We start from the raw sequence: 22,726 nt of genomic DNA, 5'->3' as shown, positions 1-22,726 counted from the left end.
AAAATTGGAAAATGCCAATAATAATATAAAAGGAAATATAAGCAAACAGTAACTCACATGAGACCTGTGCCTGTGAGAGAGACACAGGTATGATTGCCTAGGAGTGGTTGATACTATTCAATCCTACCACTCATAATTGTATCATAACCTATGAAAAAGTACCCCTACAAGTGATAAATATAACCCACAGCGCACTCAATAATTTACTATAAGGAACTGCCATAAAATCAAATGTCCGCTAGCCTCAATCTACACTGAATAAATACAGATTGTACAATAGGCGCGGACAACTGACAAGTCCAATTGCTACATAAGGAGACCAGACAAATAAACGTATCAATGAAGAGATTCACATATACTTTTTGAGTACAGAGCCCTTTGAACTCTGAGAAAACAGTCTTCTCCCAGTAACAGTTTCAAATAAATTGATATACCAACCCTTTGAAAGAAATTTGATACTTAGTATAAGGCTAGTATCTCTAAGTACAAAGACATAAGGAATTGATATTAAGACACAAAAGACCAAAGACCATCATAACAGTAATAATACATAAATGAAACACAAAGCCAGGATAATAATTTAATACTTATTTTATTAATTCTTGATTACGTTTGGAGAAAAATTCACGTCAATAATTTCTCTTTAAGTAATAACAATAAAAAGGCAAATTTTAAAATTATTTCTCTCCAAGTGTGCCAACAAAGAGACAATCCTTTTTCTTTCCTGTTTCTCTATTGCATACCATTGTCTATGGCAGCACCCCCATAATAACGAATAACCGTTGTTAATAAAAATTGGGGCTACTCTTGGGTACATAAAGTACCTACCTGTGCAAAAGTAATTTCCCCATTCCCTTTTTCCCCCTGAGTATTCTGTATAACTCTGGAATATCCTCCCTTTCCTTTAGACAGGATATTTTTTCTAGGGACCTCCCACCTGGTGGTATATAACCTCAGTCCACCCTTTCCTCCTGGTCTTTCAAGTGTCTTCGTATTTAGGTCCCTGGAAAAACACTACTACAACGGGAGGACATTCTGATGGCTGCCATGGGATCTCTAAGAAATGGAATTAGCGGTGAGTATAATTCGATGCTTTCTTCTACGATCCCCATGGCAGCCATAACTCTGGGACATACCAAAGCAAAATAAAGGGTGGGAAACCATAAACGCATTATGATTTACTTAGAATGTGCACTTGCAACACAGGATCCCCAAGTGGGCGGTAGCAACATTTAAAGCATAATGTTTACAGAACGTATGAGTAAATGAACAAGTTGTTGCTTCATAAATGTCCTTTCTGGCACCGGAGTCTTCCTAGGCCATAGAGTCGCCACAGCTCTTGTTGAGTGTGCCTTAAATAACACATGAACATAATTAAGTCTCTAATCCATCTAGGGATGGTCTTTCTTGTAGGAACACAACCTTTTTATTTCCTTCTGTGATCACAAAACACATTCTGATGTTCTAATGTCATGTCTGTAAGTAAATACCAATACTTCTGACTAGGTCTATTGTATTCCAGTCTTCATCTCTCTTGCTCTTAGGTTCAGGATGAAAAGCCAGCAGTACTATATCCTTATATCCTGATTCACATGGAAAGCAGTGATCACCTAGGGTAGAAAATTAGAATGTGTCCTAGGTACCACTTTATACAGCAATAGGATGAAGTATGGTTCTTCCATCCACAAGCCTATAATTCACATACTCGGACATAATTACTACTAAAAGCATAATCTTCCAAATCAGGAAATTGAGAGGATTTTCTAGTAATGGTTCAAAATGTTGTTTCATTAATACATTCAAGTCTCAAGGAGCCACAAAGGATTTGAAGGGCGGACGCATTATTTTAATGGCGTAGCAGAATTTCTTAATTAAATTTCCATCTGCCACTCTAACAAGGAGTACACTTAGGACCACGAGTGAAAGTTAGGCCTAGGGAGAAACAATTGCGCAGGCATTGTAGAACTTGCACCATCGTGGCGTTAGTGATCTTTCATAGGCTCCCCTCCAAACGATAAATCTTTGCTAGACCTCAAAATATGCTCAAGAAAACACTTCCTTCTTGTAAAAGAATCCGGATTACTTGCTCTGACAATATATTGTCTCAACCGGTTACCTTCAATTTCCAAGCATAATTTTGCTGGATCTGGAAAGTATATGACCCTGATGCAGGTTTGGCGCGATTGGTAATGTAAAGGGTTCCTCCATTGACTTTCCCAAAGCTGGTGTGAACCACACTCTACACACCTCCACCTGATCAGATTGTCTTCAGGATGCTATTCGAGAAAAAAACCGAGGAAACCCATGTCCTAGGCGACACTTCTAACAAATTAAAATAGGTATCCACAGCAGACATTCTGGAAAAAATAATATTTGGAATAGAATGAGTCTGCCTTCTTGTTGACGTGAGTTGCCATCAGGTCCACATCTGGCTGTCCAAACTTGTTTATGAACCACAGAAAAACTGTTGCTCAATTCCCCTTCACCAAGAAGGATTTTCCTTCTGCTGAGAAGTCTGCCAATGTATTCTCTTATCTGGAAACAAATACGGCTCCCCAGCCTGATGAACTTGTGTCCGTTGTTAGGATTAGAAACCAAGGTTGATCTGGCTATGTAGCTTTGTTTGCTAACGCTGTTTGCCCATCAAGCTAGATACTCTTAAGGGGCCTACACATATGGCGATTTCTGCCAGCGACTTAAGCTATACTAAGGTCAGACAGTTCTACGCCTCTGTTGCTCAGCACACAGAGCTGACAGCCCACACACAGAGTGTGCTGTCAGCTCTGTCTGCTTAGCGAGCTGGCAGGGTCAGTGTTCTCCTGGGGGAGAACACTGGTGACCAGCGAGATTGAAGGACACTGCTCATCAATCTTGGCCAGCAATAGCAATGCGCGGGGACGCGCATCGCTGTCGCTATAACCCCTGCACACAAACCGATGTAGGGGCGTTCTCAGCAACTTTGCCAAACTAAGCAAAGTCGCTTAGAAAATGCCTTAATATCGGCATGTGTGTAGGCCCCTTTACCTTTATACAGTTTCTTCATAGTTAGTGTGAAACAATTACTTCTTATATATTGAAAAATACTCCGAACTTCTCATTTTCAGCCTTCCTAGGAGTTTGATACCAAGATTTAGAGAATCATCAGCACCTGAGTTATTCTGGGCCCTTGAAAATCTTTATTTCAAAAGAAAGTTCTTTGGAAATTATTGGTGTCTATTTGTACACCTAGAAACTGACTGTCCCGAGTTGGATGCAACAGACTTTCCTTAGAGTTTATGATCCAACCATGGAGCTACAGGAACGCTATACATAATCTAGTTTCTTTCTAAATTCTTCTGAACTGGCTGCAACCATGACAGTCTAAATATGGCCAATCTGAATATGCGGCTCTCCCAGATGTGCGATCAAGTTAATTAAAGCCACAGAGAGGCTGCACGTACCACTAATGGTGCCAAAACGAGCGGTGTACTAAAAGATATGAATGGCCTCACGGGGAAACCCGTTATGGACTCTTATGTATCATTATGTTTATGCGCCCCAATTTTACACCATTGTATGAATTGAAAGATATGTTTTATGCTTATTGTATTAGATATTGTGGATCAATTTTAGATTTTTATAAATAAGTTATGTATTTAATTATATGAAGGAGTACTATCCGGGTTTTAGTACCTACCCTGAACTGGGGCAGGATTGTTCCCACCCCCGGATTAGAGGCTAAGGTATATAAACCCTACATGGAGATGTTACCAACACACCCTGAGGAAGAATTTACTTTGAAATGCGTTGGTGTGGTATGGGTGAGGCACGGACAGCTTCAGAATAGACCAATTCCATCGGTCCTACCCCTAAGCATCCTTCTCTGGTCTGGAGGAGAAGGCTGTTTTCTGGGTCTGCATTTTGGAGCTTTCCATCCCTCTACATATTGTTTTTTATTGTCTTTTTGGATTTGGAATTTTATACCATTTTTAATAAATCATTCAATACCTGAAGATCTCTGGCGTTTGATGTTGGATATCCTTTTCAAGCCCTGGGACGCATCAAAGTAACCCTGATGTGAACATAGGGCCCTGGTGCCAGGTTAGTATGACTTTCTAAGCTTGTTGAGTGTGAATAACAGAGATAACAGAAAGTTTGGAGCCACAAAAGATACCATGATATGTACATAGGGAACAACCATCAGGTCAGTCATATTGGTTCACTACCCCTCCCTCTTCACTTTAAGACAGAAGGATTCGGTCTAAAGAGCGTTTTAAAGAAACCTTGTTTTGCATATAGGGACCAATACCAAGGTCAGTGTGGTCCTATTACCAACACACCCCAGAAACAAATCCTGAATTAATGGGAGAATATCACCTAGAAGAATAGACCAGCGCTGGGAAGCTACTCTAAATTGTTTTTCTTGTCTGTATCTATAGGAGTGGTGCTCCTGGTTAGCGACCCAGCAGCGGTCTAAATTTCTTCCTTGCCCAAGGCGCTATCTTCGGCATAATGTTCATCAAGTCCCTGCTTCTCGTACCCCCTTGATGATTGAGGTGTGCTACCACTGATATGTTGTCCGAGAAGACTTTGAGATGCTTGCCTTCTATCAGAGTTTTGAAATGGCAAATTGCTTGCCATACTGCTAGGGCTTCTCTCACGTTTGATGTGAGATCCGACTCTTCTTGGGACCATCTTCCTTGAATGTTGTGTTCTGCAATATGCGCTCCCCAACCGACAAGGCTTGCATCTGTTGTAAGGTTGATGCACTGAGGTAGATGAAGATCTGTTGACCTGAGTTCTAGACCTTGTGACCACCATCTTAGAGAGTCTTTTACCTCCTTTCCCAGGACAATTCTTTCTTGATTGTTCTTTGACAACCTCACATAAGGCAGAAGCTTCCACTGAAGAGGACGCATGTTCCATTGTGCCCAAGGCACAGTCCCTATCGCCGAGGTCATCATTCCCAGCAGTTGGAAACCTTGCCCCAGATTGATAGATTTCTTGTGCCAAAGCTCTGTTGCCAGGGTTTGGATCTTCACACACCTTTCTTTGGACAGCGAGATTTGAAATTGAACGGTATCTATTAATACTCCCAGGAACTGTATCTTTTGTGATGGCTGCAACTGGCTCTTCTTGATGTTTATAATCCAGCCATGTTTCTCCAAATAGTGTATGACAATTGATAGGTGTTGTCTTACTTGGTTGGCTGTGCTTCCTGCAATCAATAGGTCGTCCAAATAGGGCCATATCTGTATACCCTTTAATCTCAATTGTGCTACTAGAACAATCAGCATCTTTGTGAACACTCTGGGCGAAGAGGTGAGGCCAAAAGGGAGACATCTGAACTGAAAATGATGACCAAATAGGTAAAATCTGAGAAACCTTCGGTCTGTATGACATATGGGTACGTGGTAGTAAGCATCTTTTAGGTCTAGCGACACGAAGAAATTATTTTTCTTGATCCCCGCCAATATGGATGTTAGGGTTTCCATCTTGAATCTTGTCTTTTTCAGATACATATTTAGTTTTCTTAGATCTAGGATAGATCTGAAATCGCCTGAATGCTTTTTTACTAGAAAGAGATTTGAATAAAACCCCTTCTTCCAATGTGCCTTTGGTACAATTTCTATTGCTCTTGATTGTATCAATTGATCCAATATCTTCGTTAGCGCCACTCTCTCCATCCTGTTCTCTGGAGGACGAGACTTCATAAACTTGTTTTCTGGTTGATAGTGTTGGAATTCTAGATGATAAACTTGTTTCACAACTGTGATTACCCACTTGTCTTGGATAGATTTTTTCCAGATGCTTGCGAAGTCTAGGAGTCTCGCCCCCACCTGAACTGTTTCACGATAGTCATTGTCTTGGATTTCCTCTGTTTGCACCACAAAAGGTACTGCGTGATAAAGCACCTCCTCTTCTGTTATATTGGCGCCCTGGTCAATAACTTCTCGAAGTTGGGATTGGAAATTTATTTTTCTTATCCTGGGGCAGTCGAACGGATTTTCCTCCAGTTATTCTTTGGATCATGGCATCCAACTTTGGCCCAACTTTGCTGACAGGCTAAGAGCGCTCAGCCAATCACAGGCTGCCCATTCATTGTATGGGCTTTTTTTTTTTCAGTGCTGACAGCTCCCAGCTCCCCCCTGCCTCTATGTCACTGCCGCCTGTGTCCCCCGCAGCGTCCGCACTACTAGCGGCATGTCGTCCGTCTCCCCCCCGGAGCATGACAGCTCCCTGCTCCGGCTCCCCCTGCCGCCCCCCTCCCTCGCCGGCGTCTCCCGCCCCCCTCCCTCGCCGGCGTCCTCAGAGTCCCCACAGCTGCACATAAGATTTATCTTGGGTGTCAAAACCTGCGATTTGGTCCGATTTCACTGCCCGATCCATCTGGATCGGGTGAAATCGGGGCCAAATCGCATAGTGTATGGCGGCCTTAAGCTCCTCAGTCACAAAGGATTTTTTCATTCACTCCATCAGCTGAGATAAAACCTCTGACTGATTACTTTGCGCTAGAGATTTTGCACATTCTCTACATTTGTTGCCCTTATGGGAGCCAGGTAATACTTTGTCACAGGTAACACAATTGATTGTAGTTTGCTTCTTCTTGGAAGTACATTTCTTGCTCGGAGAAGAAGGTACACAGCAATATATATATATATATATATATATATCTAACTAAAAATAAAAAATGTCTTGACCCCAAGCACTCAGTTCCCTATCTCATAGACATTACACGTTTCTCCTAATTTGCCGGTTTCTCTATAAATTTTGCCAAATCGGAAGCGGTAGCCATTTCTGGCCAGATAAGGTCTAATTGGACCATTCCTTTTCCCTTTAAATGGGCCTCCACATATATCACATATTTGGGCATTGCTTTACCCCCGCATCCCCACAACCTATATACATACAATGTTACCCCATTTTGTCCACAAAATTCAAACAAAGCTGAAACTGTGGCAAAATTTGCTACTAAATTTGCTAGGCAGGTGCAATTTATTCAAAATGGCCAGTTTTCCAAAATTACTTTATGTGATGCAGATGACACCAGTTCTACTTTCTAAATCGGATATATCTTTACTCCACTCCATGCTCACCAAATTTATTTGGAACTCAAAAAGACCCCGAATCAGCCTCTATAAGTTGATGCAGACAAAGGGGTGGTCTCAATCTGCCTAACAAAGTATTATAATTTGGCATGTAAACTCCGCTTTGCGGTAGACTGGGTGAATGGTACTGCCATTTTCACCGATGCGGCCCTAGACTCACAGTTATGTGCTCCTCTCTCGCTTAGTTTTCTCCTACATGCACGCCCGTCAAAATTAAAAGGCCCTCAATTTGACAATCCCCTACTATCTTCCACTATCTACGCTTGGAGATGTGATAGTAAGTCCCTGGGTTTACAACACTTTTATTCTCTGTCCCTCCCATTGGTGGGCAACCTGGAATTTCAGGGGGGCGACACTGGATCCCCTTTCGTGGCTTGGCGCTCCCAGGGAATTTCATGTCTACGACACCTACTTATTACTTCCAACATCCGACTTACATTTGAGGAGGCAACACAACGATTCAACCTCTTGCCTAGTCACGCTTTCCCATACACTCAAGCTATTCATTATCTTAGGTCTGTCCTGACCAAACTCAAACCCCAGGACATCACAAATCCATTAGACTCGGTAATCCGCACTCAAACACACTCATCTCCACTATATATGGACGCATACGCCCAGAGCTAGACCCTGACACTGACTTGCCGACTCTCAACAAATGGGCTTCACAGTCAACTTTCCTTGACTCTGAGGCCATATTCGACACCTTCCTAATTAATCTTAAACTTATTCCAGCCAGCTCTTATCAGGAAATGTTATACAAAATCTTCCACCTAAAAACAACAAAAATCTGATTGTACTTTTCGCAGCAGTAGGTAAAAAAGCAATTCTACAACAATGGATACAACCCTCATCCCCCTCAATAGACATGGCGACCTCGCGCCTTCTTTTCCTATTCACAATGGACTGGCTGGAGACTTTGCTCCATAAGGAACTCCTGACCCCTAAATTATTTGCCTCTTGGAACAAATTCATCCAAACCCTCCCCGCCCGCACTAAACAGGCTATCCAGGGATGCTTCCAAAACACGTCTTGGTACTCCCTTCAACTCTTACAGAATGCTCCGCCCGTCACCTTCAACTAAACTCCCATATATAGGCCACGACACATTCCACCTCTCCCTCCGCTTCCTTGCTTTTTCATATACTCCATATCTTTAATCTCTCTTCTCCTTGTTATTTACACACCGATTGGATCTCTCCATGGATGGGTCGACGGTCCGGGACAGTTGCTGGGCAAGTACTCTGATTTGACATCTGGTCACCTGCCATGTTGGGGTAGGACCAGGTGGTTTGAGTGTTTATATGCTTATATTTGTATTAAGTCTTCCTTTTTTTTTCTCTTTCTTTCTCTTTTTTATTTTATTATTATTTTCAATTATGTTCTGTGTATTCAGTTATTTTGATCACTGTATTGATTTAATGATATAGCCAAACTGATAGATGGAGAGTTCATCCTAAAATTTTAGCCGAGAAATTATCGACTGAACTATTTACAGCTATATTCCCTTGGATGTCTCGGGAGAACACTCCACTCTCTACTTACATAGTGAATTGTTCTAAAAAGTTTAAAAAGTTTTTGACCCTCACCAATGTTGCTTTAATGTCATCATCCAGGACTGGATGTGTTGCATCATAGCCCTGTTTTATGAGGTTCAAAAAAATATTTAGAATTTTTTTTTTTCTAATTTGCTCAGAAAAAACAATCTTCAGGCTCACCTCGCTAGAGCAGTATCAGGCTTATGGGGAGAAGGATCCATGATGCGCAACAACAGGAGACAGCTCCAGTTACACACAGACCGCAGACAACTGAATTAGAAAAGCATGGTCTGCCTGTGATTTATCTCCGGCTGCCTCTCTGACCCGGAAGTAACCTTTCTCTACAGGTCATCTAGACTTGCTAAATTGCCCCTCTATGGGCGCAATATCCGGGACCGCACTTCCGGTACACGCGCTCCGGCGTGTACCGCTGTCTTTCTGTGAGACCCTGTCAGAGGAGACGCCAACGGTAGCTTTTAGAGCGGGACGCTGGAACGGGGATGTGACTCGCCGCCCTGCGAACCCTAGCCTTACCCTGACAGACGGGGAGATGACATCGCCGCTGACAGGTGAATTTCTTATGCACCGCTTCCTTGGAGTATACATATAAGTGCAGGGTAAAGCTGAAATGGGTCACCCTGCATCATCATCTTCCCCCCTGCTTAGGTGAGCCATCAAATAAAATAACACCCTGCCCTGTCTAAACTATTAGGAGACAGGAAAAAAAAAGACATGGAGGAAGGCGAGGAGTAGACTTATGTACCCGAGGTGGGCGGAGCCTATGTGGAAAAAAATCACCATGTCTAAGCTGAGGAAAGGGGAAATATCCCTAAGTATAGCTGCCATGGGGATCTTAGAAGAAAAATATATAGGTGGACCAATATAAAGACAGGGTACGCGTCAGCCAGCAGCGTGACTAGGGACAGATAAGGCAAAGTGACTAGGTAGTCGCTTACCGCATCTTTATAGCAGCCGGCAGGGTGACTATGGACAGATACGGCAAAGTGACTAGGTAGTCTCTTTCCGCATCTTTATTGCAGTTTGCCGTATCTGTGACTGCTGGCTGACTGTAGACGCTTTCCCTGAAATTAGAGGTGGGATACAGAAATGCTGGGAGGCAAACCACTGACCACCAATGCTCTAAAGAGGTGCCTGAAGACTTCACATCGGTCTGAGCAGCGTGACGCCACACTCACCCACAGTACTGCGCCCATGTTCTCTCTGTTTCACAATTGTCGGCTCTCACAGATATAAGGAATATTAACATCATATGGACTTTCAGTGACTATTTAATGACTAGGATCACCTCTATCTTTATTGGCGGATCCATACATAGCATTCGAATGGCATCCTTTAGCCGTGCGGGCGCTCCTAACCGTGTGTGTTATATTACTTAATGCAAAGTTGAAATGACAGCGACTGTGCATTAATATCCTTAGCCCTTATAAGGGCTTTTGTCTGACTGCCTGTGCTGCTCAAATCCTATATCTGTTGTCTGACAGCGTGTATATATATATATATATATATATATATATATATATATATATATATATATATATATATATATATATATATATATATATATCTATATCTATCTATATCTATATCATGAGCAGCGGCTTCACTATCTGAGCCACGGCTCCATGAACCATATTAACCCTGCCACCTCCACACAATTTATTCAAGTGTGTTATCTGAATGCAATGTACTAAATATACTACACTGCAGCATCTAGTGTAGTCTATCAATTTTTGATTTACCCCAGTTTATAATGTTATTGCTATTCACTCAATATACCATACTGCAGCAATTAGCGCAGTTCATTACTTTTGTGGCACTATTATAGTGTACTTTACGACGACCTGCTATAAAGATGGGTGCATGTATATTATGATTATTTCTTTAAATATACATGGGGAGAGGTGAACGCTTCTTGTGCTGTAGAAGAGCTGATGCAGCTATGGAACGCCCACATGGGTGTTTTAGCTTTGGCAGTATAGTTGCAAGAACGGCCAGCATATCGATCGAACATGCGTACACACTGCACTTTTGTTCCGATACGTGCCCGTCCTGTCGGATGAAAATTAAACAGCAAAGAACCTTCAACCGACCGAGTATGGAAGGACAAGACAGTTTTTGGCCGTTTATCGATCGTACGGGACAGCATACACACCTATACAATTGAACGGCCGTCCAACCCAGAACGGAAGAACGGTCCGACAATTGTATAGATGTGTAAACAGCTTAAGACTAAAGGGACAAAAACTAAAGTACTGTGAACATCAAACATTTGACCATTAACCACCAAATTGCTGGTCCAAGACACACAGCGGTCATTGAAATTGTAAAAACAAAAAGTGTAAATAAAGTGTGCCACCTGCTTGACACCTCACCCTTTTAAACACCATCACTGTCTGTTTTGTCTAAACATCACTACATACATGTTGGAGGCAGTACGGATGGTGTAATGGTTCACATTACTGCCTCACAGTGCTGAGGACATGGGTTCTCCCCGTACTTGCGTGGGTTTCCTCCCACAATCCAAAAATATACTGGTAGGCTAATTGGCTCCCAACAAAATTAACCCTAGAATGTCTGTATGCGTGTATATGTGGTAGGGAATATAGATTGTAAGCTCCACCGGGGTAGGGACTGATGTGAACATTCAAATATTCTCTGTAAAGCGCTGTGGAATATGTATGCGCTATATAAGAAACTTAATAAATAAATAATAATGTTGTATGTGTTTTTAGGTATATTTTGCAACCTTTTAATGGTAATTTAATAAAAGTAAACTTTTAAGCAGTTAGGTGCACCACATCAAAGACAAAATCTTTTTTTCTCTTCATATGCTTCTACATTTCTTTGTCCATTGGTAGCACACCCACATAGCATATAAAAATATATATATATTTTTGCTATATTCATCCCGACGGTCTTTATTCATTCCCTACATTTGTCCTGTGCGATTGACACCTTACCCCCTTGTGCCCTCTTTGACAACTCCACAGGTCAGATCTAAACCGAGACTACAAGCTTGTAGCCGAGACTCTACACTGGGAGTGGCAGCCTGCACTTCCTCCTTTGCTTGCGACCTCAAGTTTGAGAACGGCCGCAGATGGGCTCCACCTCGGCTGCAACCCGGCCATGAACAGCTCCCACTGACACTACACCACCAATTACGTCCAAGTGGCATCCACTCCCAGCTGCGCTGGCAAATCCACCCGGGAAAGGTGAGGGCATACTAATAACTACGTACGGCACTGTTTGAAAGCCCCCACAGGCAGGCATAGGTGTCAGATATGTTTGTAGACCTCCCAACACGACCATGTCCACTGTGTAAAATTTTACATGAAGGTGGTGTGTCTATATCCCTCTGTCTATATCCCTCTGTCTATATCCCTCTGTCTATATCCCTCTGTCTATATCCCTCTGTCTATATCCCTCTGTCTATAGACCTCTGTCTATAGACCTCTGTCTATAGACCTCTGTCTATAGACCTCTGTCTATAGACCTCTGTCTATAGACCTCTGTCTATAGACCTCTGTCTATAGACCTCTGTCTATAGACCTCTGTCTATAGACCTCTGTCTATAGACCTCTGTCTATATCCCATGCAATTTGGAACTCTCTTCCTGAAGTGGTGTCGGCAGACACTATAAATACATTTAAAATAAGGTTGGATAAACATTTATTGGTTAAAAACATCCACGGGTATGAATAAATAACAATCTGTCTTTAAAATATCAGAACATAATATACAACAAGGGATAAGCTACTATAAACATATGTTGAACTAGATGGACGCAAGTCTTTATTCAGCCTCACCTACTATGTGACTATGTAATGCATCATATGTGATATCTGTTGACATGTCCGTGTAGCCTGATCTATGTAGGTAAGACCCAGCGAACCTTCAAGGAGCGCATGGCACTACATAGGTCAGGCATACACCAGAAATTAAAGAGTTAACACAGTGATCAGCCAGTGGCACGCCACTGTGTTGAATTTAGGCATAGTGTTGCCAGCATGTGTTCTATGATAGACAATGTACCCCTATCGTTGAGGTGTGGTAAACGCAATAACATTTTATTGCAAAAAGAAAGCAGATGGATCCAGTCACTCAACACACTGGCACCCAAGGGTCTCAATGAGACATTGGGGCTTCAGTGTTTTTTTATAACTTTGTACCATTAGCAGTTTGTAGGTATCCGAATATCATTTAAGTTAATGCATTGACTTGTATTAAAACTTCAATTTTTAGCATGGTATGTGGATGTATAGTATTCATATGATGACATTTTCACAAGACAAGAGCATCTGGGAAATGTATGGACTCTTTTTAAATATGTTACGCTGTTTTTATTGTACATAAGTGTAAATTTGAAATGAACTTCATGTTTATTTACAGGTTGCCTAGCAACAAGTGGGGGAGTGTCTCCCTAGTTCCGGATCGATGCAGTGACGTGTGCGGGCTGACGGAGGTCCGGTGACTCTTACGGACAACGCTAAGGGTGTGTATAATGCCGACCGTCGTTCCCATGGTGAGTAGGCGGAGGGACGCCGCAATGTCTGTAACAGCGGCTCGCGCGCATCGCTCTGAACAGGTGAGCTCAGGCTTAACCGGATTGTTAGGCAGGGTATATATGTTTGTTGGGTATCACTTGCTTGTATGTCCTTGATAAAGGGGATTGTCCCCGAAACGCCTTTAGAAGAATAAAGGCATTTTTTCTTCACTAACAAGTCTGATGAGTGTCGCCTGATATTGTATACATTATATTGGAGAAAACTATCTTCTATGGAGGGCACCACAGCCGAAATATAAGCTAACAGTGAGTGCCCGACATTTCTAAATGTTGATATAGATAGAGAGATAGATAGAGATAGATACACACACTCTGCATATACATACACATGTATGTTGCGCATTACAATTGTAGACAGTGATAGAACAAACTGGGTATTGACAGAAAGACGTGGAGGTAAGAGATACTGTATATGTAGAGTTAGATAGATATATTTGGTGAAATTTCTTATTTAGTATATACTAATTTGAAGGTTGCAGTGCTCGGCACATCCCACTAGTTAACAAATTATATACACACATGTACATACACACATGCACACACACACAGCCCAGGCAGAATAGGATTCTCCAATACAGAAAAACAGAGTGACACACTTGGGGCCTTATTCTAGTTCACTCTTTCTGACAAAATCCTTCTTAGATGGACAAAACCATGTGCACTGCAGGGGGGAAGATGTAAAATGTGCAGAGAGAATTAGATTTGGGTGAGTTATTTTGTTTCTGTGCAGGGTAAATACTGACTGCTTTATTTTTACACTGCAATATAGATCTCACTTTGAAGTAAAACCCCACCCAAATCTAATTCTCTCTGCACAAGTAACATCTGCCCCACCTGCAGTGCACATGGTTTTGTCCATCTAAGAAGGATTTTGTCAGAAAGAGAACTAGAATAAGGCCTTAAATCCCAACAGCCCCCAACCTGGAGCCGTCAGCAATGTTCCTGGCAGCTTCAGCAGCAGGATTCCAGACCAGCCACCTGAGCAGACTGTAAAGACAGCAGCATCGCATGTGGGTGCACTCCTATGAAGAAGTGCATGGGAAGCTGGAGCTCTACAGCTTGGACGGAAGCAATCATGAAAATGTGACCAAATGTTATTAACTGTTCCCCACTCCTCTATGCTGCACAGCCAGCTTGATAAGCCACTATGAAAAAATGTGGGATCCCCGCTAGCCAAGGATAAGGCGTACTCCCTGCCATGCTGGCCATAGATGGCAGGCTGCGGGATCTACAGATTAAGCGGAGGGTGGCTGTGTGAGATTCCCAAGGGACCAATATTATGCAAATTATAGATGTTACTTCAGTGCTGATGGGCCACTTCTCCTCTGGCTCACTTCTCCCCCGTTATCACTGTATCCTACATCTACCCCATTGTTCTGAACTGGCTTGCAGAGTGTGCATAGAGGAGAAGGAGCCAGTCACACACTTCTAAATTTAACCCTTTGAGTGTCTGGTGAATGTCAAAATTGGTGTGAAACTTGCCAAATATTTTTATTCACCATAATGACCTGTAATGTTTACCTTCTATATTAAATCGAATCTTCTTTTAAACAACCTTTTTTATTTTAATTTATATAACAAATGTGAGCTATGCTGGCATTTTTAGCCAATATTTTGAATCTCTCAGAGATATTGACACTCAAAGGGTTAAAGTGCCGGCTCCACTGACCAACCTTCTATACCAGACTCTAAAATGCTCTCCAGTGTCCTCTACGGATGAAAGCTAAACAATGGTTAATAATTTGATGAAACGTAACAGGATTCACCAGATTAATACTATCGGTACTTGTGTAATAACTGTGCGCCCGATTTAGAGATCGGGTCGGAAAAATCGTATCGCATGCAACCAAATCGCATGTGATGGACGCGATTTTCAATAGAATTCAATATTAAAATGGTCCTGTTCATTTCCCCACTATCCAAGTGGGCATAGAGTTGATTTTATATAGCGTGGCGAGCCCCGCGTGGGGAAGCGGAATACATTTTAAGTAATCTGCAGCCACTCGCCACGCTTCGGGCTCGGTGGTTCACCACGCTATATAAAATCAACTCTATGCCCACTTAGATAGTGGGGAAATGAACAGGACCATTTTAACATTGAATCCTATGGAAAATTGCATTGATCGCATCTGATTGAATGCCTTAAGTTAAGGCATACGATCAAATAATCAGGCGCCCAGATATTACACAAGTACCATACTATCTTCTGGAAAGTTACTTCAACTGGTTTAGATATGTGGCAATCTACAAACTGTACTGATAGAGGAGTATTCAATGTTTTTTGAGAGTCTGGCTCACCGGCTCACTGTTCTGTGTCCCTGTGATCTCGCTGAAGTGCTCGGCACTTTTTCTTATCTCCTCATTTCTGACTTCCTCAGTATTCAACTTGTGGCCAGCTCGCCGGCCCCTTTTGCGAACTTAGCATAATTATGCGAGTTCAAATGGGAGTGCTGTAACTGGAGACATCTGTTTTCTCCTGCTCTCCACGTGAGCTGGTCAGACTGGGATATTCCTGAGCAGGGTGTTCATCTCAGCAGCGTGTTCCTCGCATTTAGAAAGGTTAATGTTTTGTTCAGTATTTATATTACAACAAATGGCTGTGTGACTATTTTAATTGGGTTTGTGCAGACGGGTGTATTTTGTTCTGTTTGGCCTTTATCCTTGTGTTGTGCTTTTAGCATTGTTTCTTTGCCCTGTGTTTTTATTTAATTTATTTTATAATTGTTAGCGTGTTTAAAAGCCTGTTTGGGGGTTAGGTGAGGAAGAAGAGAGGAAGCATGGGAAATTACTAGGAGCATTCCAAAATGATTTCTTATTGGTTACCATTAAAATAACTTATTAAATTCCAAATAAATTAATATAGAATTACAGCATTATGGCACTTGCAATAAATACATTAGAGTACATTTTTTTTTAATTTATAAGCCATAAAAAAACAAAAAAAATAACAACTTTAACAAAGATAACCTTACAGTTCACCGAAAAAAGATGCAGAGGGAAAAATGGAGAACATCTCTAAAAAAAGAAACCAGCAGGACTCGCAATTTGTGCATTGAATACACTTTTTGAGAGAGACACTAAAATCCCCATTGAACAGACATTGCGAACACCGGGGAGAAGTGCAGGGTGAACTGAGTTAGCTTCGCAAAATATTTTTGGAGAAGCAACAGAGCTGAATACAGGGAAGCACAAAATAGGAGAGAAAAGTTCACTACTCTCCAAAAAACATGCACACGCACAGTTATTTACGGCGACATAGGAGCATTGAATACATGCCTTAATCTAGTGAAGTACTCTAATCCACAACTCAATAGAAAGTTCTTGAAACAATATGAATTAATTTGACCCTGTAGGTGCATATCCAATTTAGGCTACTGATACCATTGCTCTGCATATATGCTCCTAGTGTCATTTTAAAATATTAATTTGTAAATTTTTGTATTGAGCTAGGCCTTATCCACTAGCCCTTAACACAATACACTCCAAAGTGAACAACGGGAGTAAACAAATTATTTTTTTAACTACTAAAAACCAACAGAAAACAAAACAGTCAAATGACTCCTTAAATATAGGCTGTGCATTAAAGCCTTTAAAAATGCCTTCCACACACACCTTGTCAAATGTGGCCCTTGAAGCATCACTGTCCGTCCCATACTGCGCGGTTTCCGGGATTTTATTTCTGACAAAAAGGACACTTCAATGTTTTGCTCCTCCAGAAACAGGTCTAGCTGCTCAGAAAGTTCCTGTTCAAACTCAACTCTACACAAAGGGGCAACCGCCATATTCCTCTTAATTTCAAAAGGTGCAAATTTTCCACATGATTGGGCAAATGTCTAAAAAGGAAAGTCAACAAAAATGTTAGGGTTAATGTCTAGGAAGGTAACAAAAAAGGTATGGGAACAGAAATAGAGAAAAAAGCAGACAGAGTAAATAACAGGTTGAATTAAAATTGATAAAAAAACAAAAACAAACACGTAATACACACACACACTACATATACACACACACACATATATACATATATACATACATACACACACACACACACACACACATATATACACACGTAAAGAAGAATAGAAGTGCGCTCTATATATTTCACCACTTTTGTATATCAATGATTATACAAATATGTATTTATTTATTTTATTTTTAATTTATATATATAAATTTATTCAGATTTTTTACAAAGACAAAATTCAATAAAAACAACTTAGTACATGAATCAAGAGGTAATCCCACATTCAAATGCAATTTGTTCAGGTGAATGTCAATTGATCCAACATCAAAGAGCAATTTTCTTTGGTAAGAAACCCTACGTGTTTCGTCCGTTAGGACTTCATCAGGGGTAGATATGGATCCAATATGAATGGTACTGTAGGAATAAATTTCTCCAAACAATAGTTTTTTGGGGTTTTTTTAAACGCTGACCACGTCAGTCTTAGTAAACCTCTGTCCTGCAGGCGTGTAGGACATTTAATAAGCCCGAAATTCTGCCGATTATTGCTAGAAATAGCAAAAATAACTTCTCAAAACAGGGGTCTCTTCAGTGCATGTGCTGTTATACATAAGATTTGGAAGAGGCATAAATCATAACAGAGAGAAATCCAATTCTTATACCTTCTTAGAAAGGAAAATCTCATATCTAGAAAACCTGAAGTGTACTCATAGGAATCCAAACACTGAATGACTGCCTAATGGCTCAAGTGGCTATTTTTAGGGATATTTTTAGGGATCCGGACTTTAAGTTCCCTAATGAATATTCTTGACAAGAAGTTAAATAATCTTTGATCCCTATAAATAGCCACTTGATCCATTAGTCAGTCATTCAGTGCTTGGATTCCTATTCAGGTTTTCTAGACTTATGTAAGTACCTATCTTTCCTCACACTGGTTTTTAATCATTGTCACGTATTTTGATTCATTGTTGTACTTTGTATGTATATTGAATTTGAACCCCTTCGGTTTGTTTTGTAGATGGGCTATCTTTCCAATACGGACGGTTCACTAGATTCAGGATTTGTGATTACCCCTTTTAACCTAATTTCAAAAACTAAGCTTTTTTGGGGCAGTTTCTGGCCCTAACAAAAAATCACTTATTTGATTTTTGGCGACATGCAAGTAGAATCCCTACTTTGAATGCCCTACTCCCATTTTAAATTAGGAGATTGTTAAATTATACAACTGTACGAGTCTTTCTCCAGATTCACTTCAAATCAATCAATATCTGAGAATACAGATCTCACTATTTCAACCTATATGATATTTTCCCTTCTAAGAAGGTATAAGATTTGGATTTCTCTCCGTGTGTTTATTGTATGTGCCATATCCATTTCCTCATAAGTCCTGGTTTGGGACTCTATTCATCCATATTGGAACTATCTGTATATAATTATATATATGTAATACATTTTGTTTATATTTGATCACTAACTGGTCACTCAAATTTTATATATACACACACACACACACACACACATTGATTTTTTTTTTTGCATATTGGACTGGTGCTGGTTTATCCCATTCAGTGGGAACTGTGAGCATATCTATTTGGACCTGGCATGGTCATCTTTACATAAGTGAAGTTGGTGCGATATCTTATACTAATTATATATATATAATTAGTAATATATAACTGATAATAAATAGTGGAGATTTGGTTCATGAATTGATCAATGCATTTAAGCCTGCAGCCCCCGTCAAGGGACCCCACTGTTCTGCAGGTCCTAGCACTATCGCTCAATATGGCTACAATAAACATAGCTATCACATCAATGTTTGAATCCAGGCATGCTATCTGGTCTAAAGCTCACAGCAGACTGTGCTTTTATAGGTGAGCAGTTACCAACACACCTGTCACTAATCATCTAGGGAACTGGTTAACATAAGCTATGCATTATGGGTTAAAACAGGGTGCATGAGAGAATGTGACCACAATAAGACTAATTAAAATAATTAATCTAATAAACAATATATACACTTAACATCGGCACTCACCTTTCCTAGTTTTGGGGTGCCCTATGGCTTGTGACCACATTGTTTAAACAGACATTGTAGGGGCTCTGCACACACTAAATTAACTGATAATAAATCAGTTAATTAAATAAATTTATCAGTTAATTCATTTAAGAAAAATTAAAAAATAAAACCTAATAATTTATAACTATTAATGAAGCAATACTAATGTTGCAGGAAGATTTATGAAAGCACTAGTTAAAAGCCATTCTAAATTATGGCTTAGTCACTATCTGCTCCTACCTCCAATCTATCTTTACAGCTCCCTCTGCCCATATCCAGGAAGTTTGACATATAATTTTAGTTTCACTTTCTGTTAAGGAGTAATTTGGGCCATACAGTGGCCTATAGCGGTCACTGACAGTAAGTCATGTCAAAAAGGCGTGGAGAAATTTAGCCATTTATATATAGTGATTAGCTGTTTATTTGGTCTTCTTACTCACTCAAATTTAGTTTGAAAATCCATCATTTTCAGGCAATTTGTACAAGAACTTGAACATATCTAATCAATGGCATCAGTTAATTTAGTAACAAGAAATACTCCTGCCAGCAGCAATGTATATATAGTATACATAAAACAGCGAATTATAATTACCGATAATTCCATTTGGTATCCAGACTATTGTTAGACAGCACTTACATCGACAGCCATTACATCGACACTATTAGTTAGACAGCTCAATGGGTCGACATGGTTTTAGGTCGACATACCATTAGGTCGACATACCATTAGGTCGACATACCATTAGGTCGACATACCATTAGGTCGACAGCTCATTAGGTCGACATGTTTTTAGGTCGACACTGCCATTAGGTCGACACTGCCATTAGGTCGACAGTGTCTGTCGACAGTCAAAAGGTCGACATGGGGTTTTTCACTGTTTTTTGAGCCAACATGTGCCGACAGGCGGTATTTCATGCCCTACTATCCACTAGGGCGTGGTGGGAGAATAAAATAGCATCGCGAGCGAAGCGCGCGATGCGAGGGGCTGCGGTACACTTCAAACTGTGTCCATGTCGACTGTGTCGGCATTTCGGCCAAAAAACAGTGAAAAAAACCATGTCGACCTTTTTACTGTCGACATAGACACTGTCGACCTAATGGCAGTGTCGACCTAAAAACATGTCGACCCAATGAGCTGTCGACCTAATGACATGTCGACCTAATGGTATGTCAACCTAAAACCATGTCGACCTATTGAGCTGTCGAACTAATGGTGTTGATGTAATGGCTGTCGATGTAAGTGCTGTCTAATATCCGTCCCAGACCCTTCCATTTCTTCCTAGAGATCCATGGCAGCCATACTTAGGGATATTTCCCCTTTTCCTCAGCTTAGACAGGGTGATTATTTTCCACATAGGCTCTGCCCACCTTAGGTACATAAGTCTACTCCTCCCCTTCCTCCATGTCTTTTGAATGTCTCCTAATTTTCGGAAAAAAAATCATTCTCTGAATTGGGAGGGATCTTTTTTGTAGCTGCCATGGGATCTCTAGGAAGAAATGGAATTATCGGTAAGTATAATTCGCTGTTTTCTTCTACAATCCCCATGGCAGCCATACTGTACTTAGGGACATACCAAAGCAAAAAAGGGAGGGAGACCATATCAATGCAATTATTTATTTAAGGCACTTCAGCACATTTTCCCTAAAGTGGGCAGAATGAATATATAAAGCATAATGCCTTGTAAATGTATGTACCGACGACCAGGTTGCAGCTTGGCAGATGTCAGAGAGGGAAGCTTGAGCCTTCAGGCCCCCATACACTATGCGATTTTCGTCCGATTTCATCCGATTTCGGCCCTTTGGGACGATAAATCGGATGAAATCGGACGAAAATCGCATGTGTTTGACATCTGATCTGATGCGCGGTCCCGTGCCCATCAGATCGGATCAGGGCGTCGGACCTGCTGAAGATAAGATATTTTGGAATCTGGGCACATCTTGGGTGCTTTTTAGCACCCACGATGTTTCAGATCCGATATATCTCCGGGTACCTCCCTCCGGCGCTGTGGACCTCCTCCAGCCCCCAGTGTAGAAGCAGCAGCAGCTGTAACATGTCACAGGAAGTGACAGGCACCACGGAAAGAAGAGGTCAGAGGGCGGCAGGGAGAATCTTCCGTGCTGCTGCTGCTAGATGTCAACTCAGCACACGCAGGCAGGCACGCAGCAGAGCCCTCAGCCCGGACTCCCCCCCCCTGCTCTGCTGATATATGACAGCACTCCCCCCTCTCCTCTGCTGCTGGATGAAGGCTCGGTTAGCAGAGCCCGGACTCCCACTAGAGTGTGAGGGTCTAGTGATGAGCAGGTTAGACGTTTTTGTTTTTTATCTGTGACTCATTTACTTGTTTGCTCTGTGTGTGTATGTATAATATATATATATATATATATATATATATATATATATATATATATATCACAGAGCAAACAAGTAAATGAGTTACAGATTAAAAAAAAGTCTCATCACTAGACCCTCACCACACTCTCTGTACCCTATAACTGTGCCCATACATGAATGGGGGGGGGGGGGGGGGAGAGATAGTGTACCACACTATATGTTCCCTATAACCCGTCACTGGGCCCTAATTCCCATGTACCAAGCCGTATGCCCCCTATACTACATCGCTGAGCTTTTACCCCATGTAGCACACTCTATGCCCCCTATACCCTGTCACTGGGCCCTTATCCCCATGTACCACACTTTATGCCCTTTATTCCCTGTCACTGGGTCCTTACCCCCATGTCCTACACTCTATGCCCCCCATACCCGGTCACTAGGTCCTTAACCCCATATCAGGGCCGGCGCTACCCGCTCAGCACAGCCTGCAAAGCAGGTAGGCGCCGGCCCTTAAAGGCGCTTCCTCCCCTCCTCCAAGTCTGTACACTCAGTAGTGTAACTGCGGGCTGTGGGCTACTCAGTAGTGTAACTGTGGGCTGCTGGCTGCCGCAGCCTGCGCCTGTCAATATGACAGGCAGCGGCAGGGCAGACACGGAGCGCTGCACAGGGGGAGTGGGGGCATTTAATTAAATTTCGGCACCGACCACGGCACTCTTTGCCGTTTTCAGCCTGCCGCTTAACTCATGCTGTCCCGTGGCTCCCGCCCTGTTGTGTGCTGCTGCTCGGCTCCAGTCCTGCCCGACATCATTATGCTGTGACGGCACGCACGGAACTGGCCCCTCCCACCTCCAACATGGCGGGGCTGGGGAAGGTAGGTAGAGCGATGGAAGCGATTAGGGTTGCAGCTTTCTGATTGGTTATTTCTTCTTTCACTGTGGACACAGTGGTCTGAAAGCTACGTTTCGGTCTATTTAATGACCGTTTTCAAGCTCATATAAACAGTAAATGGTACATACATAAATAATCTCCACCAACGCCGCGCCCAGGTCGTCAGCTCCCCGCTGCGTGTCCGAGTCCAATGACGTCACCGTCCAGCGATGTATACCTGCCAGTTTGGACAGTGACGTCATTGGACTCGGACATGCAGCGGGGAGCTGACGACCTG

General features: G+C 41.8%; 1 protein-coding gene across 1 annotated transcript in view; it reads right to left on the bottom strand.

Moving 5' to 3' along the window:
* CHAF1A (chromatin assembly factor 1 subunit A) overlaps positions 1-22,726 on the bottom strand; it is a 248,464-nt gene that overhangs the window by 106,467 nt on the left and 119,271 nt on the right. The window contains exon 8 of the mRNA XM_083179341.1: positions 16,824-17,044. Coding sequence (XP_083035467.1) covers positions 16,824-17,044 — 221 coding nt within the window. The remainder of the gene's footprint in view (positions 1-16,823; positions 17,045-22,726) is intronic.

The sequence above is a fragment of the Crinia signifera genome, chromosome 1 (genome assembly GCF_055691185.1).
Source record: "Crinia signifera chromosome 1, ASM5569118v1, whole genome shotgun sequence".
Classification (NCBI taxonomy): domain Eukaryota; kingdom Metazoa; phylum Chordata; class Amphibia; order Anura; family Myobatrachidae; genus Crinia; species Crinia signifera.
Note: the sequence above shows the minus strand (reverse complement) of the source record. Positions and strands in the feature narration are given on the sequence as shown.